Source organism: Thalassophryne amazonica, chromosome 7 (assembly GCF_902500255.1).
Source record: "Thalassophryne amazonica chromosome 7, fThaAma1.1, whole genome shotgun sequence".
NCBI lineage: Eukaryota > Metazoa > Chordata > Actinopteri > Batrachoidiformes > Batrachoididae > Thalassophryne > Thalassophryne amazonica.
The window spans coordinates 107,616,637-107,638,971 of record NC_047109.1 but is presented as its reverse complement, the minus strand read 5'-3'; the positions used below and the strand labels follow the sequence as shown (position 1 = coordinate 107,638,971).

The 22,335-nt window shown below is 44.2% G+C and overlaps 1 protein-coding gene and 1 long non-coding RNA gene across 2 annotated transcripts in view; both read left to right on the top strand.

The window, feature by feature from the left end:
- Positions 1-22,335, top strand: part of LOC117514727 (CUB and sushi domain-containing protein 3-like) — an 885,172-nt gene that overhangs the window by 449,012 nt on the left and 413,825 nt on the right. The window contains exon 31 of the mRNA XM_034175291.1: positions 2,277-2,393. Within this exon, the coding sequence (XP_034031182.1) occupies positions 2,277-2,393 (117 nt within the window). The remainder of the gene's footprint in view (positions 1-2,276; positions 2,394-22,335) is intronic.
- LOC117514730 lies at positions 4,120-17,155 on the top strand. Its single transcript, XR_004561950.1, has 4 exons — positions 4,120-4,131; positions 9,582-9,586; positions 13,472-13,476; positions 17,035-17,155. It is a non-coding gene; the product is annotated as an uncharacterized LOC117514730 (long non-coding RNA).

Sequence of the window (22,335 nt, the reverse complement as noted above, 5' to 3'; positions counted from 1 at the left end):
GCCAGAAAAAAAGGTGCAACTTGTACTCCAGTGTGAATTATATATGCTTTTTTTCCTCTCCTCTGGAGGTATTTTTTTTGCTAGTTTGCAACTTACTGCGGAAAATATGATAAATAGGGTAGCATGTATACCCAACAAAAATATAAATATGCTCCTCTTTTTCTTGAATAGAAGTAATAGATATTTTTTTATCCACATAAAAGGCTTATTTTTCTCCAATTCTTTTCACACATTTGTTGAAATCCATGTTAGTGAGCACCTCACCTCTTTCGAGCTAATCTGATGGGTGTATAAAGATGCTGATTAAACAGCATGATTATTGTGCAGGTGTGCCTTGGGTTGGTTGCAGTAAAAGGCCATTCTAAAATGTGCAGGTTTAATGCCGCAGATGTCACACGTTTTAAGGGTGTGTGTAGTTTGGCATGCTGATACCAAGAGTGCCCTCTAGAGCTGTAGCCCTTGAACTGAAATGTAATTACTATACGTTGCCTCCAGGGTCACTTCCATGATTTTGGGCGACTGGCTGTACATCCAGTCGGCTTCACTACCTGCAGACTGCTTCATCATGCCGTCCCAGGACTTGTACATCTGACATTGTCAGCTAATAATCTTCTTGAAGACGAGCTGAACATTTTCGAGTGGCCTTTTATTGTGACCAGCCTGAAGCACATCTGTGCAATAATCCTTCTTTTTAATCAGCATCTTAAAATGTCACAGTGGCCAGGTGGATGGATTATGTTGGTCAAGGTGAAGTGCTTAATAACATGGATTGGAGGAAATAAACCTTTGGTGCGCTTTGAAGTCGCTGTAGATGTTTTACTTCAACTCATGCAAAATTGGAGCAAACCAAAGTATTGCATTTATAGTTTTGTTGAGTATATGAAGAAAAAGAGGCCGTGGGGATGGAAGGAAGTACTGTTGTAGCAAAAATGACTATGTAATGTGCTTGAGTTAAATTTTCCAAAAATCATCCACTTGTAAAATGAGAGCAGCTGGACTTGTTATGTGTAGCACCTGTCTGCTGACGGGGAGCCTGTTTCAGCCGGAATGTTGAGTCCAAGTCTCCAGCATGCTGCTGCCTGGTGTGGGCTGATTAGACTTGCAGGACTATAGAACTTCTGTGGCTGTGTATTTTGTTGATTGATGGTGAGCATATCTCACCCATATTGGCCTCTCTTCATTGGCTTCCTGTTAATTCTAGAATAGAATTTAAAATTCTTCTTCTTACTTATAAGGTTTTGAATAATCAGGTCCCATCTTATCTTTAGGACCTCGTAGTACCATATCACCCCAATAGAGCGCTTCGCTCTCAGACTGCAGGCTTACTTGTAGTTCCTAGGGTTTGTAAGAGTAGAATGGGAGGCAGAGCCTTCAGCTTTCAGGCTCCTCTCCTGTGGAACCAGCTCCCAATTCAGATCAGGGAGACAGACACCCTCTCTACTTTTAAGATTAGGCTTAAAACTTTCCTTTTTGCTAAAGCTTATAGTTAGGGCTGGATCAGGTGACCCTGAACCATCCCTTAGTTATGCTGCTATAGACGTAGACTGCTGGGGGGTTCCCATGATGCACTGTTTCTTTCTCTTTTTGCTCTGTATGCACCACTCTGCATTTAATCATTAGTGATCGATCTCTGCTCCCCTCCACAGCATGTCTTTTTCCTGGTTCTCTCCCTCAGCCCCAACCAGTCCCAGCAGAAGACTGCCCCTCCCTGAGCCTGGTTCTGCTGGAGGTTTCTTCCTGTTAAAAGGGAGTTTTTCCTTCCCACTGTAGCCAAGTGCTTGCTCACAGGGGGTCGTTTTGACCGTTGGGGTTTTACATAATTATTGTATGGCCTTGCCTTACAATATAAAGCGCCTTGGGGCAACTGTTTGTTGTGATTTGGCGCTATATAAAAAAATTGATTGATTGATTGATTGATTGTTTTCACTTATTTTGACGGGAAATCTACTTTCCCTGGCTGCTTGTTTCCCCGTTGAGTTTTAACCCTGTAAACACTACTCAGCCTTGTTTTTTCTCTGTCACTTTGCTTTTGAAGGCATCCCCAGAGTGTCTCGCAAGCATCACATTATTTCAGGAGACTGGACACAATTACGTTTGTCTGCAGCTGAAAGTCAGGAGGAGTCTTGTCGTTTCATTTTGTGATAACGGCTAACCTCTGTGGTTATGTATAGTTTAAAAAAACGGAGGTTGATTGCATTTTGTTGTATCTGCTGATTTGAAGCTGGTTGCTTCATATTTGTTAACGATTCTTTTTGCTTTGCTTCTCGTTGCCACAGCGCCCTGCGGAGGCCACTTCACAGGCTCAGAGGGAACTGTCTTGTCCCCGAACTATCCACATAATTACACCAGAGGCCAGAGCTGTGTCTATGACATCTTCGTCCCTGGAGATTTTGGTAAGTATATCAAATGTTATTTTTATGGAGCTGCATATCATATCATATGCATATATATATATATATATATATATATATATATATATATATATATATATATATATATATATATATGCATATCATATGTATATATGTAATGCCTACATACATTATTTTTTTATTTTATGAGAGGTGGACATTATCAGTAGCAACCATGTCATAACTATGCATGTAGGGCTCGTAGGACAGTTGTCTGTAGGTTTTGGAGTGCTGCTTTTTCGTGGTTGCGGTCCAGCCACCCAGAGTTTTGGGTTGTTTGCTTGGTGCAAGTGGCTTTGGGGTGGAAGGAGATGAAGGGGTACCTCAGTGGCCCTGGTGTGGGGACGCAAACCTTGGGTTGCAGTAGTGCGCAGGCTCATGTTCCAGTGGGCAGTCCTAGTTGGGTAACTGGCCCATTCTGTCTGGGGTTTTGAATCCTGTCCAGTATTGGGACTGGTAGTCTGACATCTCATGTAGGACTGCTCTATCAACAATTTCTCTGCTGATTAATGTATCAACTATTTTACAGATTTGTGTCAACAATGAATTTTCAAAACATAAGCACACGTAATATCAGGATTTGTAGATGTCCCCTGTCGGCACCTGTCTCCCCTTTTTGCCTGTTCGTTTTGATTGATTTATGTTATGTTATTCTCTGGTTTTGTTTCTTATTTGTCTTCAGTGTCTCTTGATCTGTTTGTGTTCTGTTAGTCATGGGTTTTCACCCCTTGTTCTGTTCACTTTTACAGTGTGGGTCTCTGGGCACATTTTTCTCCATTGGGTTTTTCTCACACTAAAACTCTTGCACCTGCCCGTTTAATCTTTGATCACTCCCTCCTCTTGAATTCACCTGACCATGCCTCCCTTCTTGAACATTCTTCCACACGTGCACCTTGTTTCCCTAATTAGCCTGCCAGTATTTAAGCCCTCAAAGTCCCTCACTTCCCTGCCAGTGTGTTGATGTTGTCTCACATCCTAGCATCCTTGTTTCAGTCCTGTTTGCCTCGTATTTTTGACCTTGCTTGTTTTCTCCGATCTCCATCATGCTTGCTTGCTGAACTATGACTCTGCATCTTGTCTATCTGTACCGCTGCCCCACTGACTGCCTCACTGTGTCCCGTACCATTGACTTATTTCTTGATAAAGCCTTTTATTACCTTTACTCCTCTGCCTGCGAGTCTGCATCGTGTGTTCTACCACTTCCTGTGTCACACCACATTGAGCCATGTCACTTAATTTTATCAATATTGACTGAGTGATTCCGAAACCCATTCAGTAGTTTGCATTTGACAACTTTATAGCAGAATTTTGGAAAAAGTCTGTGTCAATTCCTTAAAACAAGTTGAGTCTCCCACTTAAGTTTGAACTAGCGTGTTGCCGTGGGGATCCACGGGCTCTCGATTGAGTAGTGCTTATAAAATAGGCAGCTGACATTTTTCAAGGGTGGTAATAAATTATCCAAAGTTTCTATGATGAGTTGGAATAGCGTGTGAGCGCAGAATGTTTTTAGAACCTTAGATGTGAGACCTCAACAGTTTTTAGAGTAAGAACTCAACCCTTTTATTTACTGTTAATTACATAATTTGTTAATGTTAATTTACCATCCCAATGTATTTATAAATTGTTTACTTTCTTGTTATCATATACTTATTATTATTATTATATTTTGTCATTTGATTTTAACATGGACCACAATGAAAATGTGTTTACACTTTGTTGTGTCACCCATGTATTTTTAATGTATTTACAGTTATATTATGTACTTATATTGAACTTACTACATGCATGCATGCACGCTTTTAATACATAGATGATTTACCACCCCTACTAGAATGGAGTGTGAGCCCAAAATGTAATTATCCCGTCCATTGTTCAGTGTTATTAGCTAATATCCATAGTTTTCCAAAAATATTAATCCCATCAACTTTTCATTTTCACAGCATACATCCTTGACCCAAAATACATACATACATACAAAATGTAAGCTCTCACCAGTTTCTCTGTGATTGAAGCCATACATACGCACGCATGCACGCACGCACACATCCCTGCACACAGAGGCCGCTTGCCGATTATAATATAGATGAAGCGCGTTAAGAATGCTCAGTCTAATAACTGAATGTTCACAAACTCCACGTTTCTGATAATTAATCATTGCCGATAATCACATTAATGTAAAAGCTGCATTCCGATGTCCACTTGTTTCCTCTTTGTGCTTGTTCCCGTCGAGGTGCTGTGGGAAGACTGAAAAACAGTTACATTTTGTAAAGTAGCCTCATAACAGTAATGGCTGACATTCAAACCACTGAATTTTTTATTAATAAATGTCAATAGACAATACCTCGGGTGATTTTGCATTTTTTTTTTTTTTTGGTGATGCTTAATACAGAATTGCACCTGTTTGTCTCCTTTTATGTTTGAGCATAGCACTAGTGCTTTGCAAATAAAAGCTTGCACAATGTTCATCCAACGTTTTGTTTTTATTTTAAATAATCTCATACTTTTGACATCTTTGGTCTGGAGCAACCAAACCTCACTCTGCTGCAACCACCATGATTTATTTAAAAACTGGAATTGAGTCAGATAGTGACCAGAGCCAAAAACGACCCACATCACCAACACACTCGCGTAGCAGTCACTTTGTGGCATTGGCAGATAACAGTTATTTGAAGTCTTATGGAAATCAAAATGGTAAATTCATGAAAACAATTGAAAAAGATGCATCAATTAAAAATATTGATGTCAATGCATTTTCAGCATTGACGTAATGAATTATGTTGACTCACCAGGCTTTTTTTGCTCCCATGTGTGGTGGTGGGGTGCACTTTTCCAGTTGGTAGCTGGTCTGTTGTCCCTGTGGTTACTTCTTGCCTCCTGCTGATGTGGGGCACTGGTTCTCTTGTGGGGCATGTCCTCTCCCAGACGGCGCGGGTACCCTGTACTCTGTGGCTTTCTATCGCTGACGTAACTCCTCAGACTTTTTGAAGCTGTCACACATCGTTGTATATACCACGCTGTTCACATAGATTTATGGTTCTCTCACACACATACAGACATCTCATCATCATGTGAGTCATGTTTGCTCAGCATACCCTTTAAATAAAAGATACTTTGTGTATCACTGCAGGTCTACTTTCCAAGCTTGCCATGGCTGATGGTACGTGATGAAACGTACCATTGTAACTTGATTAATTATCCTCCTTATAGTGCGCATTTTTTATAGTTTATGCTTTCTCATTGTTGTGTAAATTTGAATGTTTGAAGGTCACAACTATTGACAGTCCAGTTAAATGCTTCTCTGGTGTTGAATTACTATGCAGCACTGCACACTTGCTTTATATCTGACAATTATTGGCGAAGAATCAAGCCTGTGGTTACACAATGAATAAACAAAGGTCAGTGAAGGCCACTGCTGTGGCTCACTGTAATTTTCGTCCAGTGAAATCACACCTGATCAATACATGCACAATGACTGAACTCCATCCCAGCATAGTGTCCAGAGACCAATGTGTGTGTGTGTGTGTGTGTGTGTGTGTGTGTGTGTGTGTGTGTGTGTGTGTGCACTCCGGCTTCAACCTAATCTTACACAGGAGTTGAAACAACTTGAGCAGTGGCAGAGTTCGAGGCAGCATCACGGGGCGTAAGCAGCATAGGACGAGGGCAAATAAAAATTGATTGTGTTGACATGAAAAATGCCCTGTGCTGTAGGTAATGGAGAGGACGCTCGAACACTGGAGTGCTATGGGGAATAGAATGAGTAGTATGTGCACGGGTGCTCAGTTTATCCAAGCACCTTGGTATATACATAATTCAGCAGAGATCTCTGGAAGACCTTGATGTGCTTCTGCTCGATATTCCATGTTAGTCTTTAAAAAAAAGGTCTCTGAAATTGTAGGCAGAGATTTTTATTCCGTAAAGCTCTGTGCTTATGAAAACAGATTAATCCCATGTGTGATGATGCAGCCTGCTGCTCATGCGGATCACAAGCTCACGGTATTATATATATTTTTTGTAAGTAAATATTGCACAGAAATGCAGCCTTTGCTTTAACTGCTTGTAAAAAGCTTAATGGAGCATGGAGGGCACCAATCAACATTCCCAGCTGGGCCTGCGGATTTATTCCTGGGGGTGGTGCAGAAGCAGAGCCTTTTTCGAAAAGTCTCACTGATGGTGAATAAGTCTGCCGTAGTTCGGCGTGAAGAAATATATTCTGAACTGTAAGAAAGCGAGTGACGTCACAGAGCAGGTCGAGCAAACTGGAACCACAATACTTACTGTACAATGAGTTTACAGCTATGTTGAAACAAGAAACCCAAATTTCTTTCAAAATCAAATTTATTAATTTATATAACGCCAGATCACAACAAGGTCATCTCAAGGCGCTTTGCATGACACAATAAAAAACACAAAATAGATTAAAAAATTAAAAACATAATAAAAGAGCAAAACCATAAAAAGTAAAAAGACTAAAAACACATAACATCTTAGTATACTAATGATAAAACAGGGAGAACAAATGAGTCTTAAGTCTTGACTTAAAAGTCACAGAAGATCATTCCACAGAACAGGGGCACGATAGGAAAAAGCTCTGTGACCCGCAGACTTTTTATTCACCCTAGGAACACAAAAAAGTCCTGCACCCTGGGAACGCAGGGCCCGAGCCGGTACGTAGGGCTCAACCAGGCCAGCCAGGTAAGGCGGTGCCAGCCCATGAACAATTTTATAGGCCAGTAACAGAACCTTAAAATCCAATCCCGCAAAGACAGGAAGCCAGTGAAGAGATACCAAAATGGGTGTAATGTGGTCAAACTGTTGGGAAGGTGTCGTAGCACGGACCCACAACAGGGGGCGCAAATGAACGGACAATGAGTAAGCCAAAAGGTAACAATTTAATGTTGTGATATTACACAACGAAACGTGTCTTAATTTCACAGTCAATTAACACCAGGTGAAGTGTGGGCAGGCTCGAAGATAGAAGACGCCCGACGAGAGAGAAGCCGCGTCCCACACGGCTTCCACCACCAACGGCCTGAAGAACACCGGAGCCGCCAAGTCCCGAGTCCCCAGGTGGCCTCTGTCTTCGACTGTCGACCCTGGTACTGCTGGGAGAAAGCAAAAATATGATGTGTGAGTGTGAGTCCGCACACTCAGTAATCTATAGTCCAGATACCGTTAGGAGGGAGCACCTCCACCTCCAAATCACACACACTCGTGCAGCTCCTGTTTGTCCCTCTTCTGGGTCTTCACAGGAATGCGACTGCACACAGAATAAAGTTAGACAGCGTATAGTCAGCAGAGAAATTACCTTGGTTCTGGTAGTCGATTTCTCGGCGGGGAGGTGGAGTTGCAGTCCGGCTTTTATGGTAGTGATGATAACGAGTGACAGCTGGGGCAGAGGATGAGTGACAGCTGTCACTTCTTCTGGGTCTGGCGCCCTCTCGTGCTTGGAGCCCGCACTCCAAGCAGGGCGCCATCTGGTGATGGTGGGCCAGCAGTACCTCCTCTTCAGCGGCCCACACAACAGGACCCCCCCCTCAACGGGCGCCTCCTGGCGCCCGACCAGGCTTGTCCGGATGTCTTGTGTAGAATTCGGCCAGGAGGGCCGGGTCCAGGATGAAGCTCCTCTTCAGCCAGGAGCGTTCTTCAGGTCCATACCCCTCCCAGTCCACCAGGTATTGGAAACCCCGGCCCTTACGACGGACGTCCAGGAGCCTGCGGACTGTCCAGGCAGGCTCCCCGTCAATGAGCTGGGCAGGAGGCGGCGTAGGTCCCGGAGTACAGAGGGGCGAGGTGTGGTGTGGTTTGAGACGGGAGACATGAAAGACAGGGTGAATCCGCAGTGAAGCCGGGAGTTGAAGCTTCACTGCGGCCGGGTTGATGATCTTGAGGATACGAAAGGGTCCGATGAATCTGTCCTTCAGTTTTGGGGAGTCGACACACAAAGGGATGTCCTTGGTCGAGAGCCACACCTCCTGCCCGGGCTGGTATGTTGGGGCCGGGGAACGTCGGTGGTCCGCATGGGTCTTGGCCCTCGTCCGGGCCTTTAACAGGGCAGAGCGGGCGGTCCGCCACACCCGGCGGCACCTCCTGAGGTGGGCCTGGACCGAGGGCACACCGACCTCTCCCTCCACCAGCGGGAACAATGGGGGCTGGAACCCCAAACATGCCTCAAAAGGGGAGAGGCCGGTAGCAGACGAGACTTGGCTGTTATGGGCATACTCGATCCAGGCCAGATGGTGACTCCAGGCCACCGGGTGCGCGGAGGTGACGCAGCGAAGGGCCTGTTCCAACTCCTGGTTAGCCCGCTCTGCCTGGCCGTTGTTCTGGGGGTGGTACCCGGACGAGAGACTCACGGTGGCCCCCAGCTCCTTACAGAAACTCTTCCACACCTGCGAAGAGAACTGGGGACCACGATCTGAAACGATGTCCGAAGGTATCCCATGCAGCCGCATGACGTGGTGGACCAGAAGGTCTGCCGTCTCCTGGGCTGTCGGGAGCTTCGGGAGGGCCACGAAGTGGGCCGCCTTGGAGAACCGGTCCACTATCGTGAGAATAACGGTGTTGCCCTGGGACGGCGGGAGGCCCGTGATGAAGTCCAGGCCGATGAGGCACCGGCAGGGGCTGGAGGAGTCCCGTCATCCTCCGATGGTCTGCCTTGCCCCTGGCGCAGATGGTACAGGCCTGGACGTAGTCCCGGACGTCGGTTTCCAGGGACGCCCACCAGAAGCGCTGCTGGACTACTGCCACGGTCCTCCGCACTCCGGGACGACAGGAGAGCCTGGACCCGTGACAGAAGTCCAATACGGCAGCTCTTGCCTCTGGTGGGACGTACAGTCTGTTCTTGGGGCCAGTCCCCGGGTCCGGGCTCCTTGTCAGGGCCTCCCGGACGGTCTTCTCCACGTCCCAGGTGAGGGTGGCCACGACAGTGGACTCGGGGATGATGGTCTCGGTGGGGTTCGACAGCCCCGCTTTGGCTTCTTCTTCGTGTACCCGGGACAATGCATCTGGTTTTTGGTTCTTGGTCCCGGGGCGATACGTGATCTGGAAGTCAAAGCGCCCGAAAAACAGAGACCAGCGGGCTTGCCTGGGGTTCAGCCGCTTGGCGGTCCGGATGTACTCCAGGTTCCGATGGTCAGTGAAAACCGTGAAGGGCAACGATGCCCCCTCCAGCAGGTGTCTCCACTCTTCAAGAGCCTCCTTCACCGCAAGAAGTTCCCGATTGCCGATGTCATAGTTCCGTTCAGCTGGGGTCAACCTGCGGGAATAAAAGGCACAAGGATGGAGGACTTTATCAGCCTCCACGCTCTGGGACAGCACGGCTCCTATCCCTGAGTCAGAGGCGTCCACCTCTACTATGTACTGGCGATCAGGATCAGGCTGCACCAGAACTGGTGCAGTCGAGAACCGGCGTTTCAACTCCTGGAACGCGGCTTCGCACCGATCCGACCAGGCGAAGGGGACCTTGGTGGAGGTCAGGGCAGTCAGGGGGCTAACTACCTGACTGTAACCTTTAATGAACCTCCTGTAGAAATTTGCAAAGCCTAGGAACTGCTGTAGTTTCCTGCGGCTTGTTGGTTGGGGCCAATCTCTCACCGCCGCAACCTTAGCCGGATCAGGGGCGACGGAGTTGGAGGAGATGATGAACCCCAGGAAGGACAAAGAAGTGCGGTGGAACTCGCACTTCTCGCCCTTCACAAACAGCCGGTTCTCCAACAACCGCTGTAGGACCTGACGTACATGCTGGACATGGGTCTCAGGGTCCGGGGAAAAGATGAGTATATCGTCCAGATATACGAAGATGAACCGATGCAGGAAGTCCCGCAAGACGTCATTTACCAAAGCTTGGAACGTCGCGGGGGCGTTAGTGAGGCCGAACGGCATGACCAGGTACTCAAAATGACCTAACGGGGTGTTGAATGCCGTCTTCCATTCGTCTCCCTTCCGGATCCGAACCAGGTGGTACGCGTTTCTAAGATCCAATTTTGTGAAAATTTGGGCTCCATGCAGGGGCGTGAACACTGAATCTAACAGAGGTAACGGGTATCGGTTGCGAACCGTGATCTCGTTCAGCCCTCTGTAATCAATGCATGGACGGAGTCCGCCGTCTTTCTTGCCCACAAAAAAGAAACCAGCACCCATCGGGGAGGTGGAGTTCCGGATCAGCCCGGCAGCTAAGGAGTCCCGGATGTAGGTCTCCATTGATTCGCGTTCCGGACGTGAGAGGTTGTACAGCCTGCTGGACGGGTACTCAGCGCCCGGGACCAAATCGATGGCACAATCATACGGTCGGTGCGGGGGAAGAGTGAGTGCCAGATCTTTGCTGAAAACGTCAGCAAGATCGTGGTACTCCTTTGGCACCGCCGATAGATTGGGGGGAACTTTGACCTCCTCATTAGCCGTAGTGCCGGGAGGAACCGAGGATCCTAAGCACTCCCGGTGGCAGGTTTCGCTCCACTGCGTCACAACCCCAGACGGCCAATCAATCCGGGGATTGTGCTTCACCATCCATGGAAAGCCCAAAATCACTCGGGAGGTAGAAGGTGTTACATGGAACACTATCTCCTCCCTGTGATTCCCAGACACAACCAAAGTCACTGGTTGTGTCTGATGTGTGATTAATGGAAGCAGGGTGCCATCTAGTGCTCGCACCTGCAATGGTGCCGGCAGAGCCCCCAGAGGGAGCCCTACTTCCTTTACCCATCTGCTGTCCAGCAGATTCCCTTCAGACCCTGTGTCTATCAGTGCTGGGGCATGAAGGGTTAAATCCCCACAAAGGATTGTTACTGGGATTCGTGCAGATTTGCGGGGTTTTCCAGCGTGCATGTTATGACCCACCCTTAGCCCAGTTTCTAAGGACGGGCGTTGTAGTTTGACCGTTTTAGGGCAGTCCTTCTGCATGTGCTCGCAAGAGCCGCAGACGAAACACTCCCCGTGGGCCAGCCTCCTTTGTCTGATGTTTGACTTTAATTTGGCCCTACTCGTGTCCCTAGCCTCCTCAGCAGGGGGAGCTGTAGCCACACGGAGCTCTCTGGCAGTGAAGCGTGGGGACGACGTCACCGTGTCGGAACCGGAAGGGGGAGGGACGACTCGTGCCCGGTCATGCCTCCCGGCCTGCTCCCGACGATGCTCGCTTAAACGGTTGTCTAAACGTATAACCAAATCGATCAGCCCGTCAAATTCCCGCGGTTCCTCCTTGGCCAGTAGGTGCTCCTTGAGGACCGGGGACAGTCCATTTACAAAGGCGGCGCGGAGCGCAACGTTATTCCAGCCGGACCTCGCTGCCGCAATGCGGAAGCCGACTGCATACTCGGCTGCGTTACGGCGCCCCTGTCTCATAGACAGCAGCACGTTCGAAGCGGTCTCGCCTCTGTTGGGATGATCAAACACTTGTTTGAATTCCCGTACAAACCCAGTATAAGACGTTAGGAGCCGTGAATTCTGCTCCCAAAGCGCCGTAGCCCATGCGCGTGCCTCTCCTCGAAGCAAATTAATAACATAAGCCACCCGGCTAGCGTCTGATGCGTACATGACGGGGCGCTGTGAAAAGACGAGCGAACACTGCATGAGGAAGTCCGCGCACGTCTCGACACAGCCCCCGTACGGTTCCGGAGGGCTTATGTATGCTTCAGGGGACGGTGGGGGGGTTCGTTGAACGACCAGTGGAACGTCTAATACGGGCCCAGGACCAGCCAGAGGAGTGGCTGCAGCAGCGCCCTGATCGCGCGCTTCCACCCTGGCGGTGAGAGCCTCCACCCTCCGATTAAGGAGGACACTCTGCTCGGTCACTAACTCTAACCGGGCCTTGAAGGCGGTTAAGATCTGCTGCAGCTCACTCAACCCGCCTCCCGCTTACGCCTGCGCTCCTGGCTCTTCCATTGGCCGTTCAAGCTGGAGTTGACGCCCCTCGGAGTCCATGACGATGGCCGAGAAATCCTGTTGGGAAGGTGTCGTAGCACGGACCCACAACAGGGGGCGCAAATGAACGGACAATGAGTAAGCCAAAAGGTAACAATTTAATGTTGTGATATTACACAACGAAACGTGTCTTAATTTCACAGTCAATAAACACCAGGTGAAGTGTGGGCAGGCTCGAAGATAGAAGACGCCCGACGAGAGAGAAGCCGCGTCCCACACGGCTTCCACCACCAACGGCCTGAAGAACACCGGAGCCGCCAAGTCCCGAGTCCCCAGGTGGCCTCTGTCTTCGACTGTCGACCCTGGTACTGCTGGCAGAAAGCAGAAATATGATGTGTGAGTGTGAGTCCGCACACTCAGTAATCTATAGTCCAGATACCGTTAGGAGGGAGCACCTCCACCTCCAAATCACACACACTCGTGCAGCTCCTGTTTGTCCCTCTTCTGGGTCTTCACAGGAATGCGACTGCACACAGAATAAAGTTAGACAGCGTATACTCAGCAGAGAAATTACCTTGGTTCTGGTAGTCGATTTCTCGGCGGGGAGGTGGAGTTGCAGTCCGGCTTTTATGGTAGTGATGATAACGAGTGACAGCTGGGGCAGAGGATGAGTGACAGCTGTCACTTCTTCTGGGTCTGGCGCCCTCTCGTGCTTGGAGCCCGCACTCCAAGCAGGGCGCCATCTGGTGATGGTGGGCCAGCAGTACCTCCTCTTCAGCGGCCCACACAACACAAACTTTCTGCTTCGTGTGAAAAGTCTGGCAGCAGCATTTTGAACCACCTGAAGACCTCTGCACTGCAACCACGTTGCCTTTAAGTCATTTGTTGTTTATTGAACTCTTTATACCTAATCATGTGGGTTGAGCAAATAAAAGCAAGCCGGAGTAAAGTGTAGCATTTTGACCATATGGCTGAGGCTGTATAGATTGTAATTCAGTTTTTTTTTTTTTTTTTTTGTGGAGCAGCTTGGCGGTGGAGCTTACCCTATAGGCAGGGTGATAGTAGAATCCCATTTCACTGTCTTGTATACAGGTAATTGAAATTTGTAAGTGTCCAGGGTAGAGTATCAACCATGTGTCTTATTGTCCCTCATATGACTGAGTGCCACAAGCCTTTGAGACATTACATCAACCTAGCTGAACAAGAAAAGGTCAGTGGGAAATATGCGTCATTGCACAATTTTGGTCCTGGGTTTGAGGGTTTCACACCTGGGAAATTTACATTACATGATTCTCTGGTATTTTTTTTTATTTTTATATTATTTTATTTTTGCTCTCAAGCTACAGATAAAATATATTAAAAATGTATTCAAAACAGATTTTGATATTTGAAGTATTTTACAGTAGTGTTCAGAATAATAGTAGTGCTATGTGACTAAAAAGATTAATCCAGGTTTTGAGTATATTCCTTACATTAGAAACAAGGTACCAGTAGATTCAGTAGATTCTCACAAATCCAACAAGACCAAGCATTCATGATATGCACACTCTTAAGGCTATGAAATTGGGCTATTAGTAAAAAAAAAAAAAAGTAGAAAAGGGGGTGTTCACAATAATAGTAGTGTGGCATTCAGTCAGTGAGTTCATCAATTTCGTGGAACAAACAGGTGTGAATCAGGTGTCCCCTATTTAAGGATGAAGCCAGCACTTGTTGAACATGCTTTTCTCTTTGAAAGCCTGACGAAAATGGGACGTTCAAGACATTGTTAAGAAGAACAGCATAGTTTGATTAAAAAGTTGATTGGAGAGGGGAAAACTTATATGCAGGTGCAAAAAATTATAGGCTGTTCATCTACAATGATCTCCAATGCTTTAAAATGGACAAAAAAACAGAGACTCGTGGAAGAAAATGGAAAATCAACCATCAAAATGGATAGAAGAATAACCAGAATGGCAAAGGCTCACCCATTGATCAGCTCCAGGATGATCAAAGACAGTCTGGAGTTACCTGTAAGTGCTGTGACAGTTAGAAGACACCTGTGTGAAGCTAATTTATTTGCAAGAATCCCTGCAAAGTCCCTTTGTTAAATAAAAGACGTGCAGAAGAGGTTACAATTTGCCAAAGAACACATCAACTGGCCTAAAGAGAAATGGAGGAATATTTTGTGGACTGATGAGAGTAAAATTGTTCTTTTTGGGTTCAAGGGCCGCAGACAGTTTGTGAGACGACCCCCAAACTCTGAATTTAAGCCACAGTTCACAGTGAAGACAGTGTAGCATGGTGGTGCAAGCATCATGATATGGGCATGTTTCTCCTACTATGGTGTTGGGCCTATATATCGCATACCAGGTATCATGGATCAGTTTGGATATGTCAAAATACTTGAAGAGGTCATGTTGCCTTATGCTGAAGAGGACATGCCCTTGAAATGGGTGTTTCAACAAGACAATGACCCCAAGCACACTAGTAAACGAGCAAAATCTTGGTTCCAAACCAACAAAATTAATGCCTCGCAGATGTGAAGAAATCATGAAAAACTGTGGTTATACAACTAAATACTAGTTTAGTGATTCACAGGATTGCTAAAAAAAAAAGCAGTTTAAACATCATAGTTTTGAGTTTGTAGCATCAACAGCAGATGCTACTATTATTGTGAACACTCCCTTTTCTACTTTTTTTTTTACTAATAGCCCAATTTCATAGCCTTAAGAGTGTGCATATGATGAATGCTTGGTCTTGTTGGATTTGTGAGAATCTACTGAATCTACTCGTACCTTGTTTCCCATGTAACAATAAGAAATATTATTACTATTATTCTGAACACTACTGTATGTTCTTCTAAGAAACTGGTTCAGACTGGAAAGTAATGTATTGTATTGTCATAATTAAGCAGTGCCCTCTTGTTAATAAATATTGTTAAAATCGATGCCAAGTCAGGGTCTGATGTGGTTGACTAAGTATTGTGTTTTATCATCTCTACAGTATCTGATGAATTGTTGGGGTCAGTTGTCAGACTAATTATCTCTAGGGCTGTAGTTTACACGTTGTATTTGGTTATAGCGATAATCCAGCTATGAAATAAATCTTCTTCACATCTGAAAATGTGGTGAACAGCACTGAATGAGCTTTCCGTAATAACCTGGAGTACCGTTTAGAAAAAAACAAACCAAAAAAATGTGAAAATCCCATGTTGCTGCATCTCCAGATCTAAAATGTTGACATAACTGCTAGGAATGATGGGTAACACTGAAAATAATTGTGACAGCGCCATTTTCATTTGCCCGGGCAGGAGATTGTACAGAGACTGAAGAGTTTTTGGTTGGTTGTTTATTTGTTTGTTTGTTCTGTCTTATATAACAAAGGAAGCTGACTGTCAAAAGGCATAGGCACGTGGCATAGGCATGTGAGTGGCTGACAGTTGTCCATATTTGGTTACCCACGGCAGCTGAGCAGCACAATGCAGAACATCACCTGACTTAGGGCTGTGTTCTCTGTCATTTTCTTTTACTCCAGTTTGATATTTACAGATACAGATTTACACAGCCTGTGCATTAAATGACGTGTTTGGCAATGCTGTTACTTTTGCAGGAGAACAAAAGTCCAAGTACTTTGGGTCCTGGTGCTTCCTGTCTTACTGTATGGTTTAAATAATTTTATTTATACAGCACCAATTCTCAACAGCCACCCAACATGCTACTTGTGAGCAAAGTGTAAGCCAGGGATGCCTAATTTGGGTCCCGCGACTTGCCCTCCTTTTGATTTTGTCCATCGAGTTCCCCCATATGATGTTTATAGCAAGGTGGTATTCTGCCCCAGTGGCAGTGTTTTAGGGCTTACTGTAGTTCTATATCTGATCTCAATTTTACAATAGAAATTGTGGGGTGTTGTGCAGTCCCTGTGACGGTCATAAATGGTAAATGGGCTGCATTTATATAGCACTTTTCCATCTGCATCATATGCTCAAAGTGCTTTACAATTATGCCTCACATTCACCTATTCACACATACACACTCACACAATGATGTCAGGGTGCTACCATGCAAATTGTTCACTACACACCAGGAGTAACACACCGGTCAGCCCTTCTTTGGAGTGAACAATACCTTCTAGAGGGCTCAGAAAAAAAAGAAAAAGCACAAAATTTTTAATGAGTCACGTTTTGCCATCACCACATCATTAAACAAAGATTGTTAATTGAATGAAGTGTATCTCATATGATGTAATCATGGCACCCATTACTGATTTATTACTGCTTGATGTCATTTTTTTTTTGCCAATTTTTCAATGAAGTGAAATTTTCACTATTCATTACAAAGGTGGGAATTACAGCTGCTTTCAGCTGAATTACGCAAAGCACCTTGCATGCATATTCTGTCAGGAAGAGTTTTTTTTTTCCTTTGAAATGCTAGTGCAGTGCCTGTAGGAAGTTTGGGAGCTGAAGTAGATTTTTCATGGATGGTCATATGTGGCTGTGAAGTGGAATGTACAAAGAGGTGCACTTACTCTTACATAGTTTTACAGACAAAGTGTGCATTTGTTAAGACATGGTTGACATTGAGGTACAAATAGAAATGCAAATACAGTTATTTTAAGAAAAAGATTGACATTCATCCAACGTGGGCAGACATATATACACACAGAGAGATATAGGAAGGAATAAACACAGTGTACATGCAGCACAAACATATGGATGTGAACACAGTAGTTGCTAATAATGTAAGTCTGGGACATTTAGTTTTGCTATGAAACGTGTGGATTGATATGGGAGCCACATGTTAGCTGATGACTTACATTCTAACATTTGAGGTAGAAATAATATAAATTTTGATCCAATACAAACATTCAAAAGCCACTTGGCACAAATTAAAGATTTCTGATTGATATGTGGAGTTGATAATAAGCAGTTTTTTATATAATTTAGGTCTATATTTTGATGGAATATGTTATTATTATTATTATTATTATATGAAAATCAAAGGATTCCTAATAAGCAGGTTATTGGAAGACATAGGTACAGTCAGACATCTGGGTCCCTAATGCGTGTGCACATAGCAACGCGCATAGTAACCAGCGAGCCGCTGAAAACAAACCACTGTCGTGCTCATTTCCTAAGTGACGTCCATCGCACTCACACCATTCTGCCACATTTTTTTCTGCTTAATATACAGCAGTTTTCACAGAGAATGCCACGATCGTGTGTTGCAGTTCGCTGTACCAACCTCGATAAGTTAAAATCGAAAAGTGTGTTTTTTTCGAGTTCCCAAAATTAAACAGAGAACATTTAGAATATTTTAAAACATCAAATCCTCAGTACCCCACCTTGTGAACACAGTTTATTTAAACCTGAACTCACAGCAAATACAAGATTTTATTCAGCTTATGTATTTCCTGAAAATTTGCAGAAATTGTGAGGAATTTGTCATTTTTAGTAACAAAATGGATTTTAACTAACACCTCCTCTGTGTTATCAAGTTAAACTCTAATCGCGAGGAACACTGACAGTATGCTTTTCATAGAAAATGCATTTGATGGGATGTTGACATTAAACATTTTATTGTGAAATGTTGCAAGCAACATGAACTATCTGATGTTGTTTAACTTTGCTACCAGTAACATCAGCAAGCCACAGAGTTAGCTTACAGTCGCGAGATGCCACGGAGGGTGCCATCTTGAAAGTATTAATGTTACAATGTTAATGCAAATGAAGGTTTCAAAATAAAGGTTTTGAAAATGAATCCCAAAATAAAGGATGCACATCATCATGCAATGCGGAAGCCATATCCGAAAAATTGAGGTTGATCTGACAAACGGAGAGATATGCGAGCCACATACACACAGGTGTTTCGTGCTTTATAGATAGATGTTTTGCAAAAAAGAAATTTGCTGATTTTTTAATTATCACAGTAGTCTGCACATTAATAAAATGCTGCAAGGAGAATACAGAGATCTCTTTTTATTATATTGGAATTTAGTTTTAGATTTCAAGTGGTATTTTTTAAAATATAATGACATGTACTTTGATGTAACATTGAACACACTGGTGACAATGGTAAGGAAAAACACCCTCTGCCGTTTTTTGATTAGAGGAAGAAACCTCAATTAGACCAAGCTCAGTGGAGTGACCATCTGCTTTGGCCAGGTTAACAAAAAACAAGCAAACATATAACAAAAGCACCAAAGCACCAAAGAAGTGTAGTGATGAAAGCTAAGCAACCATATATAATCTAGTGCTCACAATGAAAGATGGAATTTTGGGAAAAGTCTGTGTCAATTCCTTAAAACAAGTAGTGTCTGAGTGGTATTTTCGAATACCACCCAGAGGAAAAGACCACAGTGTCAGCAAAATAGGCCTCATTAATACTGTAATTTCAGAGGAAAAGACCACAATGTCAGCAAAATAGACCTCATTAATACTGTAATTTCACATGAAAAGACCACAATGTCAGCAAAATAGGCCTTATTAATACTGTAATTTCATTGTTACCATTATATTGGAAAATTCCCTTGGTTTCTCTCGAACTCTGATGCATCTTCAACACCCACAAAATGCCCCATGTCCCACAGGCCAGGTCGTCGCAGGTGTCTCAAACCCTTTTCAAGTCAGAAAGCGTGCAACGTGAAACAACTTGTGAAGGCTTGGCGACACACTCTCTTTATGATCGGAGAGGATCTGCACTTCTGGAAGCGGTCCGATCATGGCTGAGTGAGTCCAGCAGCCCCCAGCCAAGCGGCTCTGCTGCTGGCCCAGCTACAAACCGGCATGCAGGCAGGGGTAGCGGGCTGGATGGACAAGTCTTATGCAGAGAATGAGGAGGTGTAGGATCAAGATTTATTCTTTTTTTGTTTTCCTATTCTTTGACAAAATGGAAAACATTTAATGCTTTATTATGGTATCCTCAGCAATTTATAAACTCTACTGTTTGTTTTACGCATATGTATGTTATTGCCAAATAAATCAAATCAAAAGACGCACCCCCCCCCCCCCCCCCCCGGGGGTAAAACATGTCAAATCAATATGCAGCTCTACCTTGGATCTGCTATGGCAACCATGAGTGAAAACAAGGGAGCTGCCCAAGGGACTTAACAATAATTGAATATTATTTAGTTTTATTTTATGATTATTTACAAGGCTTTCTCTGCTGCAGATATAGTGCAAGGTATTTCCACAGTCTCTTTTCACACAATAAGAACATAATCTATATATTAATAGCCAAGTGGCATCTGTGTGCGTGTATGCATGCGTGCGTACGAATGTATGGATTCAATCACGGAAAAACTGGGGAGAGCCGATGTTTGGTATGTTTATGTCTTTTGGGTCACGGATGAACAGCACCAAAGTGGAACATGATGTGACTAATATTTTTGGAGAAATGACAGATATTAACAAAGAACAATGGATGTTGAAAATTACATTCTGGACTCACATGCCATTCCAGCAGGGGGCGATAAATCATCTATATATTCAAAGCAAAGTGGCATCTGTGTACGTGTATGTGTGTGTGTGAATGATTTTATTTCATAAGTTTAATGTAAGTACATAATATAATTGTAAAAACATTAAAAATACATGGTTGACACAGGAAAGTGAAAAGATTTATTTCCATTGTGGTTCATTTAAAATCAAATGACAAAATAGAAATAATAATAAAATTAAATAATAATAATAATAAAAATAATGACAATAATAATAATAACAATAGTGTGTATATGATAACAAGAACCTAAACAGTTTGTGAATATACTAAGACAGTAAATCAACATTTAAAAATTGCGTAATTAATAGGAAATAAAAGGGTTGAGTTCTACAAAAAACTGTTGAGGTTTAAGGTTCAAAAACATTCTGGACTTGCGCGATATTCCAACTCCCTATAGAAACTTTGCATACGTTATTACCACCTTTGAAAAATGTCAGCTACCTATTTTGTAAACACAACCCAATCTAGAACCCACGGATCCCCACAGGCAACACGCTAGTAGCAGCATAGTAGTCAGCAGAGGTGGGACGAAGCCACTCTCAAGTCATGAATCAGCAAGTCCCAAGTCAAGCCTCAAGTCATAATGACCACCAGTTGTTTGAAAGCTGACTTGAGACTTGCCTTGGGACTTGCAGATTGATGACTTGAGAATGACTTGACAGTGACTTCTTCCCATCTCTGGTAGTCAGTAGTCACTTTGGTCGCAAACATGTCATCATTTCGGTGTGATTCCAAGTGAAAATTATCACGATTGCACGTCTTTGCCGCAAATTTGTGTCTCAAACTACTTGTGAGATACCACCCTTAGAGAACTCAAATGAGGAATACCACTTTCATTGTGATAGAACATTGGCTCCAACATTTTACCCATGTGGCACTTTTCTCTGGGTATGACTCAGCATTTTGTTGCTTAATGTTGAGTATCATACCAACCGGAAAAGACCAAGGGGACATCTACATTTAACTTGGCGTCAGCAAGCTGCTTTTGAAAGCTTGGGATGGACTAATCTGTTTGGGCGGTTACCATCCAAGACCCAAGGTGGTTCTGTAATGCGGTGGATGTGGTGATGCATGGTCCCAGTGCACGGTCATAATCCTGACCTATCCTCTTTTCAGCGTAAAGTGTTGTAAAAACCTTTTAAAAAGTCTGTTCTATTGTATATGCATGCATTGGAGGCTGACATCACTCTTATCTATCAACTGTTTTCCTCTGTATTCTTTCCCAGTTGTCATGTTTTCCATCTCTGAGTGATTGAACAGATCCTTTGGATCGGCGCTTACCTCCCTCTGTGTGTCAATGAGTCCCTCAAACCTCTTTCTGTCATGCCACATTTCACACCTGATATGCAAGCACAAAGGATGCACATAAAAAAACATTCATCCATAACATCTTATACACTACACTTGAATCTGACACAAATCTGTATGAAAAATCATCTTTTTTGTGTCATGCTGTACCTATTGTGAGCTATTCATAGAGTGTAGTCACAATATGGTTCCCTGATTTCTGCTCTTTTTCACATCTATAAGAGTATCCATGCCAGCATTAACATTTATCTAGTGTATTCCAGTTGGTGATCCTATAAATGATAATGATGAAAGTGGCAGCAGATGCCGGGGTTCTGAACACCGAAACGCAGTCGGTAAAAAATGCTCGACATTCATTTGTGAGCCTTCATACACATTCTCTTTGCATGGCTTATTTTGCTTTGCAGCATTCAGATGCCATTAACGTACAATGTGCATCTGTCTTGCCCTTTAATGTTTAATTATTCTGTCAGAAATAATGGTCATAGTCGTATTTCATATTATAACCCTGCTTCTTTCTTAAAAAGATTAATTATTCATGGCACTCAACCTTTGCCTTGGGCACTGCTTGTAAACATACAGGCATCCGCTGCCCCGCAGGGTTTTGCTCTTGTTTGCACCACGTTCAGTGGCAAGTGCAAAAGTTTTTTAACATGTCCAACAGGGTTTAACATTTGCTTACATAAATGCAGTAAGTTTGGATGTGCACATGTTTTATCATCAGAACAAGAATCTAGAATCTAGTGGACATGCACTTTGAATAAAATGGCTTTTGGATGTAAATTGACCTCTAAAATTCAGTCAGTTGCTACGGTTTGTGTTTTGCCTGGAGGATTTTTCTGTGTGGTCTTCTTGGTGGAGTATTTGATGGCTTCATAGGTGAGCGAAACCCTTCCAGTTAGTTTGGCCCTACACGGCATTTTTTTCAGGCAACGTGTGCTTTTAGAATTGGATCATGCATGAAATACTGCCAGTGAGACTTAGCAACATTTACTCCACACACAAGAGAGAAGAGAGACGGGAGCAGGAACAGATTGCAGTAATAAATCTGGTCTGCAACAAGATGGACAGAATGAACGAGAGACTACAGGATGAACGGGAGAAAGCCCGTGTGACATAGCGGCGGCGCATGAAGCTGGCTTGAACGTGAAAGTCTCCGGGGGAAAAGGTTAGATGGAGAGCAAGATAATGAGTAGCGAGAGTTCTAATGAGCGGCACACACATTGAGAGAGAGGGAGAGCTGTCTGAGAGTGATCATAAAAATCTCCACCCTCCGGAACTTATTG